The following is a 12,374-nucleotide window of genomic DNA, read 5'->3' as shown; positions in this document are numbered from 1 at the left end:
TGCATTTTTCTGCAGCTTTTTTTAAGCTGTGTTACACGGTATGGAGCCCTAGTCTAATATTTTATTAAATTTAACAAGCGTAGAAGTAAACTAGATGCACCAAATTTATCATAGGGGTGTACGGTGTATGATTTTATGGTGGTTATTGCCACATGTTTTGGATCAGTTTTTTTGCAATAAAGGTTTTGTTGGCTTTCAGTGGTATGAGTTCGTTTCCTGTCCAGGGATTTATATGATACATTTCCTACAAATTGAAGAAATAGCCATTTTTGAAATTGGCAGGTTTGGGACCTTAAACTCCAAATGAGAAGATAAGCCATGACGCTTTTTTTTCCCTCCCAGCTGAAAAAATCAGCTAGAGGAAAAATTCTGCCCGACTTCCATTGAAATGAATGGAAAAGCATGCAGGCGGGTTTTTGAAGCAGTTTCCGCCTCAAATAACCACCTGCGAAAGAACTCTGTGTGAACTTTACCCTTATTGTATACTTAGATTTTGTTATTTTTCTTTTGTTACCATCACACTAGCTATTTATTACAATCAGATTGTACTGAACATAGGTCTATTAGGAAAAGACTTTCGCATCGGGCTCCAATTTTTAAAAAACCTATAATATGTATAATGAGTGGCTCAGGGAGAACATTATGGCACCTGTTGTGAAGTGCAAGAAGAATGAATTTTAACGATGAGTTAAAGCCATAAATCTCTTACAGTTTTCAAAACAATTACAGCATGGCTGAGTGAAAGGTAGAATGTTGCGGTTTTGTATATAACAATAACATCACTCCTGTTAAGGTCTGCTCAATGTCGCTTATCAATATGTTCCCCTGAGTCATGTAATTCTTTCCAGATATAGTTTATTAAACTCATAAAGCAGTTCCTGAAAGGATTTAGAGCCTGGTGGTTGGTCCACCTACTGCCTGCTGAACTCCTCAGCTTAAAATGAGAAAATTTTTACAATAAATGTAATAGGTACAAAATACATAGCATTATGACCATAAAGGTTTTGCCAGGTTTATGGTGACAGGCTCCCTTTAATGTCCTATTGTTAAAGGAGTTGTCCGAGATAAAATAAAAAATTAAGCCCTAAGCTAAACCCCCTCCCCGCCTAACTTCTAATTTACTTTAAAAACCTCTATAATTACCTTGATCGCCAAGGTGCCCATGTGACTACCCCAGGCACACTTTCTGATAATCCGGTGACATTCTGTTTCTCAGTTACCGGAAACGTAACATTACCAATACTCCCTTCGTACCCATCATAGTTAACTAGCTAGCTAGGGAAGCAGGGAGGGGTCAGAGAGAGAGGGAGGGCATGAGAGTGGGATCTGACGCTAAGACAGCAGGACCCTACCCATGTAAGAAAATGCAAAAGATGCCAGGAGCTCCCAGAGAAACTCAGAAATCAGTCAAAATACTGCTAAAGGCATTTTAGCACACTATTAACCCATTAAGAGCATTAAAATAGCTTTAACAGTTAAAAAGTACCTTTAGCCATAAAAAGTCCTTGGCTTGAGAATGGCGGACATTTCCAAACATCTTATTGTCTGATGTAGTACAAAAGAAAATAATGAAATCACTACAGTATGTGTTTGCTTGCTTGCTTCCCTCCCCTCGGCATAAACTTTGTCAGACAGCTTGAACAGTAATCTTGGTTTGATTAGATTCATTTTCACAATGGAAAACCGTGTCCATCGGTTTGCTAAGCCAACTCTGCTGCATGCTTTCATAAGATCCATTAGACTGCATGCTTTCTGTTTCAATACAAACTGTATATATATTTTTTCCACACCCATCCTTGCTTTTTATTTTTATTTTTGTTTCCCTTTTCTTGGTTGGATGCCTGTGTGTGTTTAATCCAAAACCCTGTCCAGTCCTGGAGTTTGAGCTACGGAAAGCCAAGGAGACCATTCAGGCCCTCAGGGTCAACCTGACACTGGCTGCAGGTGGTGTACATACAATTTTCTTCTTCCTAGTTTTTGTAATTCACATTAATACTGTTGGTAACAGATACGGTTGATCTTATAAGAGTGCCAATTTGCTTCATTTCTGTGTTGCAGAAAATGAAGTTCCTTTGCAGGAACGCAAGAATTATAAATCAAGTCCTGAAATTCAGGTATGAATTTATTTTTCAATTCTTTTTCTCCAATTGATATGACATGGTTTACTAGTAACCTCAAGTCTCATACAAGTCAAGTAAAAGAAAATGTGTGTGATATTTTTGCAGTTTGCTGCTGTACACCTATTTATAGAGATACTTTTTGGGTGTTAAAAAAAGACGAAGTTCAAACATGTATGCATGGCTATAACAGTCACACATAACTTACAGGGGTTTTCTGGGCTAAAAATATTGTTGACATATCCTAAAGATAGGTCTGACTGCAGGACAGCTCTGGTGTCTATGTAGTGGTCTAAGAGTCAGTGTAGCTCCGCACCCATTTCAGTAAGTCAGAGCTGATCTACAGTACTCGATCTGGCCACTATAGAGAGAGTAGAACTGTCTGCTTCCTGCTCCATTCTCTCTGTATTATATGCTGAAAACATGGTGGTGCTGGGTGTCAGACCTCCACCAATCACATATTGATAACATATCCTTAGAACAGGTCATTTATATTTTTAGCCTGGAAAACCCATTCTGTGCATGTACTGAGAATGAAGATGAAGGGGGGATGAAATGGTAATCATATGCATCCTCACAACACAGCATTATGATCTTCACGTTGCACAGTACTGTATAGCCCTAGACCTATTATAAAAATTAAAAAAACAAAAAAACAACATATTATAATCCACTTTCACACTGACCAGCAGAGCACACACGATAAGCTGACACTTCCTGTGCAGGTCAAATACCAGCTTCACTGTATGAACTCAGACATGGTCTCCTGAGGGCAAGAGACTTTCTGACAGTTGTATTGTACTACTGGACAACTAGACTAAGATAAGATCCTTTAATAGTCCCATCATGGAGAAATTCAGTGTGTTACAGCAGCATAGATAATACAATAATAATACAAGAAAAACAACATACAGCTCAGATAGAAAGATAAAAAGATATAGGAGAGACGATAGGAGTCATAACAAAAACTTCAGGATCCTTTAGTTCTCTGTGCGGAGTTCTCTACGCTTAGCCTTGTGTTGCTTGTACAGCCTTACCGCAGTGTGGAGGAAAGACCTCCGGTAATGTTCCCTCTCACACTTATGGTGAAGCAGTTGGTCACTGACAGTACGGCCCAGTGCTGCCACAGTCTATTGCATTGGATGGGAAATATTCTCCAGCATAGAACTCGCCACGGACAGTATCCTTCTGTCACTCACCACCTGTACTGGGTCTGGGGGGCTCCCCAGGACAGAGCTGGCCCTTCTAATCAGCCTGTTAAGTCTATTCCTATCCCTGGTTGATATGCTACCCCCCCCCCCTCCTCAGCAGGCCACTCCAAAGAAGATAGCTGATGCCACTACAGAGTTGAAAAAGGCCCTAAGAAGTGCCCCTTGGACTCCAAAGGCCCTCAGGTTCCTGAGCAGGTAGAGTCTGCTGTGACCCTTTCTGTGCAGTGCATCCAGGTGATCCGCCCAGTGCAGATAGTTAAGCTTATACACAAAGATATAGCTTTATATTCTAGTGTCCTAGAGTGAGCATTGTAGTCCATGCTATCCTGTAGGCTGTAATAAGTTATGATCTGTTTTCTTTACATTGACTTCTATTCATTTCACTTGTCATAAAGTACATGTTCCTGTGTTATCTATACATACCTTGCAGGAAATAAGTGTATACTGTGTCTCTAATGTAGTCTTCTTAAGGAAGTTTTTAAGATTAGTTGTAACATTATTTTTCTTCCACTGGAGAGAAATAAGGAATATAACATGTCCCTTATCTCCTGTGGTGTCTGTTATAAGCCTGAGTATTGTTTATGTGACTACACACTTCCCTCATTTTAGTTATGGTTTTATCAAAGAAAAGCATAGAAATGCGACTGGTTTTATTATGCTTACGTGTGTGGGCCTTGTGTGAATGTGTACATCATAATGCTCTGTTTATGTCTGAAACTCTTGGCACCCTTAGTGATCAGCTAACTGAAGAGGCCACAGCCCTCTAGTGAATATAGCATTATCTTTGTTGTTGACCACCGTTTACAACACCATACTCTTTGTAATATCTGTTGTTGGTACTGCAATCTGGTGTCACGTACTTGCCTAAGATGCAATAACAGGCGCAGGCACAACAAAATACTTACTTTCCAGTTTTTCATGGAGCTATTGGCCCCAACCAGTCAGCCGATTGCTGTGGTTATCAGGGATCAGACCATAAAAGATGCGATATTTATAGGCTTATAAGATATTTATATCTTAATAGTAGTAGTAATTTTATTTATATAGCGCCAATATATTCTGTAGCACTTTACAAATCAGAGGGTACATTAACAGGCAATATTTGACATTATAATGCGACAAAGAATTTATCAAACAATAGAAGTGAGGGCCCTGCAGGCATAAATATTACAGTCCTCTTAGCAATTTTTTCATTTGATGCTGTGAGAGGGGTCTTTTTATTGAGAGGTAAGTTATACCTTATGTTTTCTCCCTCTACATCATTCACCTTTAAGGGATTTATATTTTTATGGTTCTGGCATGTTTGGTAACTGAAATACCTAATGTCTTTGCTTATTTTTGTTTGTTTAGGGCAGGTTCACACCTGCGCCCAGTCTCTGTCAGGTTTCCGTCTTATGCCCAAGAAACCGGACAGGAGACTGAAACCGGCAGTCAGTTTTCAAACCCATTCATTTGAATGGGTTTGCAAATGTCCGCCTGTGAGCGCCTTGTGCCTCTCCGCAGCGAAACAGTGGTTTTTTGTTTTTTTTGTTTTTTTTAACCGAATACAAAGCTGGACATGCAGGACTTTGTGTCCGGATAAAAAAAAAACAAAAAAAAAAAAAAACAGTTTAGCCAGGGAGCCCAGAAGACACTCACTGACACTGACTGGTAGGTTTCCGTCTCCTATTGGTAAAAGCGGACAGAGCAGAGACCGGCCGCAGATGTAAACCCGCCCTTACTTGTTTATGTGGTCTAGGGAAAAAGGGTGGTTTTAATTTTTTCTTTTACTTCTAGACCCCATGTGGGATTTGAACCCTTGAGAATGTGATCACCCATACAATAATATACTGCTATACTAAAGTATAGCAGTATATTGTAAAGCCATTCCCCTGCATCACTTGCTGCCTTTTGCAGTGCATTAATGACAGGCCTCTGAGCCTCCCATCTGTCATAGGAACTGAAAGCTGCCACAGGTGATGTTCCAAGGGTGGCGCCAATCTCAATCATGACTTAGTCACAATTAACCAAGGCATCTAAAGAGTTGAATGCCCAGAGTCACACATACTGTTACGTTTTTATTCAGAACAAGTTTGTCATTTTGAATATGGGATGCAGAACCCCTCCCAGCAATTCTGCCATTGGTTTTTGCAACTTTTTTTCACCATGTATAATGCAAAAAATATGAAAGCACATTACCAATTAAAAAACCGCTAAACCTAAGTTAAAGGGGTTGTCCCATCACAAGGATCCTATCTATACTGCTAGTTTATGTGGATTTAAGACTTTTCCTAAATACATTGCTTTATCAAAACTGCTTTGTTTGGCCGCTATCTTAATTTATTCACTTAATTGTTGACACTGCATTTCTATGGCCACTGGGCTTATCTGCTTATTTCCCAAGTGACATATCTGCCTGCTCTCAGATAGGGGAGGGGGGAGGTGAGAGCTCCAGGATTACTGTGCTGTCTATCTTCAGCTTTTCCACTTCAGCCAGTTTAATTGAATTTGGCTGATAAGGGCTGAGATAAAGAGTCCCTTACCACTGTATGTAAGGCAAGCTGACTCAAATCCAGCTCTGCTACATCAGTTTCCACATCAGCTTTATACTGTGGTAATGCATTTACAACCAATCACTCATTACTGACTGCAAACATAGCAGATAGCAGAGCAAGTGAAACCCCGCCCACCAATGTGCCAAGAAATCCAGGAAGTGAAGAGAGTGCAGAGCCTGGAGGCTGCAGAACAAGAGTTACGGGAATACCCCTTTAATACACCATACTGTTGGCTCAGCTCACAGTGTAGTGTTTTTTTTATAAGTAATCACAAGCTTGCATTATTTAGTTCCCTGCAATGACTTATAAAACACATAAAAATAAATAAATAAAACATTTAAAAATGCTTTAAATATGAAAAAATATAAAAATCATTACATATTTGGTATCACTGTGTCTGTAACAACCTGTACAATAAAGCTAACATTATTAATTCCACTAGGTAAACATTGTAAAAGAAACTATAAAGCAACACAATTCTATTTTGGTTATTATACTACAACCAGTACTATAAAAGCAATGAGTTATTTACAGTTTGTTGTGCTGTGAACTGTCGAAAGTTTTAAAGGGTGTTCCGAGACTCTTAAATTGATGACCTGTTCTTAAGATGGGTCATCAGTTGAAGATCCATGGAGGGTCCCAGCTGTTTGAATGAACAACGACACATCCTGAGTGCCCCTTCTTCACCTCAGGTCATGTGAGGTCACGCTCATCAGTCACATGGCCTGAGCGCAGCTCAGTCCCTTTCAGCTTGCTAAGCATTCACCCCTTTAAGTACAAAAACAAAAACAAAACCATGCTGGTATTGGTGATTTAAAAAAAAAATTAAAAAAATTTCAATTCCCCTCCACCCCCAGACAATTTAGTGAACAAGTTAAAGACCATCCGAAATGGAGTCATTGAACGGTGCAACTCTTCCCACAAAAATACAGTACTGAAACACCTAGATTGACAGCAAAAAAAAGTTATGGCTTTCTGAACAAAAGCTGTTTCTTGAATGCCAAATATTTGTGACCTTAAAGTGTTAATATTTGGCTACTTCAGAAAAAAGTCAGTGTCCAAACCAATGTTTATTGATAGGAATATTTTTGCACACCAGATTGTGGCTGACTAAATGCATACTGTTTATTCATTATATGTTGAATCAGGATTTTTAAGCAAATTATATAAGGAATAACTCTGAGGGATGAAATTTTAAGCAACCGACCTCACACACTGTAGAATACAGTAGAAGGTTACATTCTCTAGTGTCCTGTGTTATTAACTTGCTTTAACAATATGGATAAATAAACTGTTATTCTAAGTTGTAGTTTTTCTTTTCATCTAGGAGCCTATAAAACCTCTTGAGAAAAGAGCACTAAATTTCCTTGTCAATGAATATTTATTGAAAAATAACAACAAACTCACTTCTATAACTTTTTCTGATGAGAATGATGACCAGGTAAGGTGTATTTTATTCTCTTTTAGGGAGCATTTACACATTCAGGTTTATGCATGAAGTTTTTGGAGCTAAAATCAGGTGTGGATTGAAAAAGATGAGGGGTACCATGTCCCTGATACTTGGCCTCAAAAACTGTAAAAATCTGAGTGTGTAAATGCACCCTTATCGAATGTCACTAATGCAAATAGCGCTAAAATAGTTAAGTAACTCTTCCAAGTGAAGTCAAGTTTTATTATGTTTCTCTGCTCATACTTTTGTTTTCCCAGAGCTAGCCACTGATGAGTTGGGTCAGGATTGCTATGTATTGTTGGTCAAATGGTCAGACCCTGACTGAATGGTGCAGAACTAAATGTCCTGCACTTCTAAAAGTTTTACCACTTAAATACATATCGTACATGAGCATAATAGTTTCATGTTGAATAGTATTGTAGATTAACACAGCCCAGGAAAATATTTTAATATATCTTAGTATTTTATTTGTCTTTATAGTGTAAAAAAATTCTACCACTTTGTTTAAAGGGGCTCTATCACTGGGAAAAGTCATTTTTAACTAATCACATCCTTGCATAGGCCTCAGTGGTTTCTGAATAAGTCTGTTTTTATTCATATGCTAATGAGCCATCCAGCCAGCACAGGAAGTTATCTCCTATGTGTGTGTGCAAACAGGAAGCTGAGTCATCAGCAGCAGCAGCCTGTGCTGTATACACACATAGGAAACAATAGCAAATGAGTGCATGATGCATCGTGCACCAGTCTAATTAGCATGTGAATAAAAACGGACTTATTCAGAAACCACTGAGACAATCTACATACTAATGTTATGTGTGGAATAGCCTTACTAAAGCCTATGCAGAGATGTGATTAGTTAAAAATTACTTTTCCCAATGACGCTAGGGTCACACTAGCGTTCGGCACTCCGTTCTGTGGTTTCTTGTGCATGCAAGAAGATGCAAACCACAGACCGGGTCCAGCCGTGAGCAGCGGTGAGCTTTTTATGCGTTTTTTTTTTTAAATCGGACACAGAGTACTGCATGTCCGACTCTGTGTCCATTTTAAAAAAGATGGTTTTGCGGCAGAGAGCATAAAGCGCTCATGGCCGGACATCTTTCAAACCCATTCAAATGAATGGGTATGAAAGAGTCCTGCAGGTTTCCGTCTCCCGCCTCTGTTTTGTGCAGGAAACGGAAACCCGCAGAATAGAGACCGGGCGCAGATGTGAACGAGCCCTGATAGATCCCCTTTAAATTGAAATAAAAGGACAATATTTTACATTTGTGAGCATAGTTGTCTTGTCTGTACACTGATGATGGCTCTTTAATATTTTATACTGTTTTCAATGTACTGTATGACATTTCAAGACTGCTTTGGAAATAGTTTGCGCTACTTTTTTTTTTTTTTTTTGAAAAGGACTTTGAACTGTGGGATGATGTTGGGTTAAATACCCCAAAGCCTCCAGATTTGTTGCAGCTTTACCGAAACTTTGGCAGCCACCAAGGTGTAGTGAAGGACACAGTAGATGTCGCAGTAAGTGTGGATGAGGAAGATCTGCAGTCCCTTCCAAGAGCTGAAAGGCCAACGGTGGAGCCAGTAGCTGTACAGGTCAGAAATTATGTCAGAAATGTTTCACAAGGAATTGTGAAATGCTTTCATAGTTCAATTGACTTTCCAACTACCATAGTAGGTTTAACGTCAGATAAAATAAAGCATTGTTCTGATTATGTAATAATCATAGTTATTGCTCTGCATTTGTAAAGATATAATGCATGCCACTATTCTCCATACAGTTGGACATTGGGTTAAGAATGAAAAAAGCAGAGGGGAGTAGTGAAAAATTGATGGACTCTGATCATATAGGCCAAAAATATGTTGATCGTAAAGAGGTTAAAATATTTCTATTCGGTTAATAATTAAATAATGATTTTTTTTTTCTTTTTTCCTTTTTAGCCTTCTGAGTTAGTGCAAGAATTAGAAAATAGAATAAGGCAATGTAATGATGAAAGAGAAGTTTTACTGAATCAAATTAGGATCCTCCAGAGGTATGTAATGCTGCTGCATAAGGATGGAATGTCTTACCTCTATATTTTCATATGTTGATTATGATAGTCAACTCTAAAGGAACTGCCAGGTGATGTATGCTGCCCTGATCCTGAGAGCAGAATATGTTAGAGCAGGGAACTTCAATCTGTAGCTCACAAAGGGGTTTGTGGCTTACAAGCCCCTTCTATGTGGCTCAGGGGTATCTACTGGATCAAAGAAACTGCAGCGGTTCTAACAGACAAAGTTCACGCACCTTTCTGTAGTGATTCAACCTGGCCATAAGCACATCACATTGTAACTCTTATACTAGTTTCCTGCATGCCCACAGCCTGTGCAAGTGCGGAAAAAGGTAGGTGTAATACTTCTGTCTGAACTGGCACAAATTCTGAATTTGCCAGAAACTAGTGCAGATATAGGACATTTCAGTTTGCGGTGGTGATGCCTGGGCTGCATCACATGCCCATCCACAGCAGCCATTTTCAGGACTGGAGCAGCATGTTACATCCAGTCTGACATTTGGCATGGAAAGATTTGTTTCCTATTAAGACAGTTGCTTAGATAACCGTCTTATCGTTCAGCTGATAAAATGCATGGGTCCTATTAATTAGTATAGAATGATGGGCATGTTGAATGTGGCTTAGTACCATCTCTCCATGCCGAATATAGTTGTCGATACAAAAGGTTAGGGACCACTGATAGAGGGAGAGCAGCTGAGCCCTGTGATATATTGGTTTTGAGTAAAAGCATAGTAAATAAAATTTGCAACATAACAATGTTATCTTTTTGTTTGCATAAGAGAAAAAGACAGTGTCTGAACCTTTATCAGCAAACTGCAATTAGCTGACCTTATTGCCAGGAACTAACAGCACAAGTTAACAGCTCTGAGTTCAGATGTAATCTAGGTCACCTGCCTTATAATGCTAGATAGGGAGGCCGGGTTCCTTTACAACGTTGTGAAAATGGAGGAATAATTTCACATAGCAGGTAAACGAAGCAGCATTACTAAAGCAATGTATATAAGAAAACTCTTGAATTTACTTAAGCTAGCAGTAATGATAGGATCCTTTAAAGGGGCTCTATCAGCAAAATCATGCTGATAGAGCCCCACATATGCGTGAATAGCCTTTAAAAAGGCTATTCAGGCAGCGTAAAAGTTATATTAAACTACCCCCCCCCCCCCCCCCCCCCCCCGGTGTGTCTTCTTCTTCATCCACGCCTCTTCTTCCTCCGATGTCCTCCTGTTCCATCCTCCTCCAGCGCTCGCTCGCAGACAATGATATAAAAAATGGCCTGGGCACCTGCGCAGTTGCCGTAGTAGAAGCCGCATGCTACTGTGCATGCGCCCAGGCCATTTTTTTATATCAGTGTCCGCTCGCGAGCGCCGGGGGAGGGCGGGACCGGAGGACGTCTGAGGAAGAAGAGGCGTGGATGAAGAAGACACACCCTGAATGCCCGCCCAGCGTGCACGATCCGCAAGTAAATAACCTTCTTTTTTAGGTTATTATTTTAAAACTGGGGGGTAGTTTAATATAACTTTAACTTTTTAAAGGCTATTCACGCATATGTGGGGCTCTATCAGCATGATTTTGCTGATACTCCCATCTTAAAGGGGCTCTATCTCTCTCATCAAAGTCTGAATATTATAACGATCAATTATAGGTAGTCTCCATAATCCTCCATTCTTCCTCATTAATCTGAATCTTCCAGTTTAAGAGTAGGCTTGCTCTTTTATGCACTTTAACGTTGCTTAACTATTTGGAGGTTTTTTTCTCAACAGTTACAGCATAATAATGATAAATTTTATTTATATAGCGCCAACATATTCTGCAACATTGTACAGTTTGTAGGGTTCAAGTACAGACAAAGATACATTTCAAACAAATAGTCACTTCACACAATGGGACTGAGGGCCCTGCTCACAAGAGCTTACAATCTATGAGGTAGAGGGGGTGACACAAGAGGTAGTAGGGGTGGCATCTATAAATCTCAGCACAAAGTAAATGTTTTAGTTTTGAGTTTTCCTTCTGCAGTTTCTGTGAAAGTTTAATAAGATGCTCACAAAAAGTTATAAGGAAAATCCTTTTTAACATATGCCATACGGGTTGTCAAGCAGCTTTTTCAAACTCCTAAATGGCCTTAAAACTTTTTAGTAAATAACCGTATCACTCTTATGTATTATTTTGGCATATTCAATACGTCACATTTTACTTGTTTTCTAAGACCAAGATATAACATAATATAGTAAATGTATTATTCAGTATTTATGGAAAATTTGTCACATTGCTATCTTGTTCTCAGAAATTTTATTTTGATTTCAGGGAAATAGAAACTCTTAGAGCAAATTCTGTGGTAGAAGTTATCCCTGAACCCCAAGAGGTGCCTCCTCCCAGACTCCAGAGCCAGACTTCAGAAGAAAGTGACCATTATATAGATATTAGAACAACAGACAGCGACAGCAAATATGAAAAACCTGAAAAAATACACGTTATAGAGCACACTGAAACAGACTTTCACCTGTCGTCACAAGATACTCCACCTAGCCCTGACTTGTCAAAAATTACCAAGAAGACCCTTCTGTGTACACCTCCCCTCAAAGATGGCGTCCAGTTTGATCAGCCCAATCGGTAAGTTGCATTATGGTTTCCAGTTGTAATATTTATGGAGATTTCTATCACAGTTGTAAAAACTCATGCAGTTGCCTCCAATGTACAGTTTGGAGACTTGCCTGATTCATGTGCACTGCCAGGGATCCCTAGTGCTAACAAAAACGCTTCAGGAAAGTAATAAGGTAGTAGCAGCTGGAAGGGTTTAAAGCCTCAAAATTTAAGACTTGCTTTGGTGCATGTGATGGCTTTGTATGAAGTGACATTTACTTTGTGTTCCCACAGAAAACTGTCTCCGGCCTTTCATCAAGCTCTGCTTTCCTTTTGTCGCATGTCAGCTGACAGCCGTTTGGGATCAGAGGTGATTTACCTTGTTCTCTTTCAACAGTTTTTTAACGTTTTTTTTCCAATTTTGTGAGTTTTAAATAACA

General features: G+C 39.3%; 1 protein-coding gene across 5 annotated transcripts in view; it reads left to right on the top strand.

The window, feature by feature from the left end:
* Positions 1-12,374, top strand: part of RELCH (RAB11 binding and LisH domain, coiled-coil and HEAT repeat containing) — a 108,929-nt gene that overhangs the window by 22,015 nt on the left and 74,540 nt on the right. For 4 of the 5 annotated variants that reach the window (XR_012715459.1, XM_075270899.1, XM_075270898.1 and 1 more), the window contains exons 3-9: positions 1,873-1,944; positions 2,059-2,114; positions 7,190-7,303; positions 8,711-8,902; positions 9,248-9,339; positions 11,659-11,964; positions 12,229-12,304. Coding sequence is in view for 4 of the 5 variants with exons in the window: in XM_075270899.1 (XP_075127000.1) it covers positions 1,873-1,944; positions 2,059-2,114; positions 7,190-7,303; positions 8,711-8,902; positions 9,248-9,339; positions 11,659-11,964; positions 12,229-12,304 (908 nt within the window). In the remaining variant the exon portion in view is untranslated. The remainder of the gene's footprint in view (positions 1-1,872; positions 1,945-2,058; positions 2,115-7,189; positions 7,304-8,710; positions 8,903-9,247; positions 9,340-11,658; positions 11,965-12,228; positions 12,305-12,374) is intronic. The other variant, XM_075270902.1, reaches the window with a different exon arrangement.

This window comes from Leptodactylus fuscus, chromosome 4 (genome assembly GCF_031893055.1).
Source record: "Leptodactylus fuscus isolate aLepFus1 chromosome 4, aLepFus1.hap2, whole genome shotgun sequence".
Lineage (NCBI taxonomy): Eukaryota > Metazoa > Chordata > Amphibia > Anura > Leptodactylidae > Leptodactylus > Leptodactylus fuscus.
This window is presented reverse-complemented; position numbering and strand designations above follow the sequence as displayed.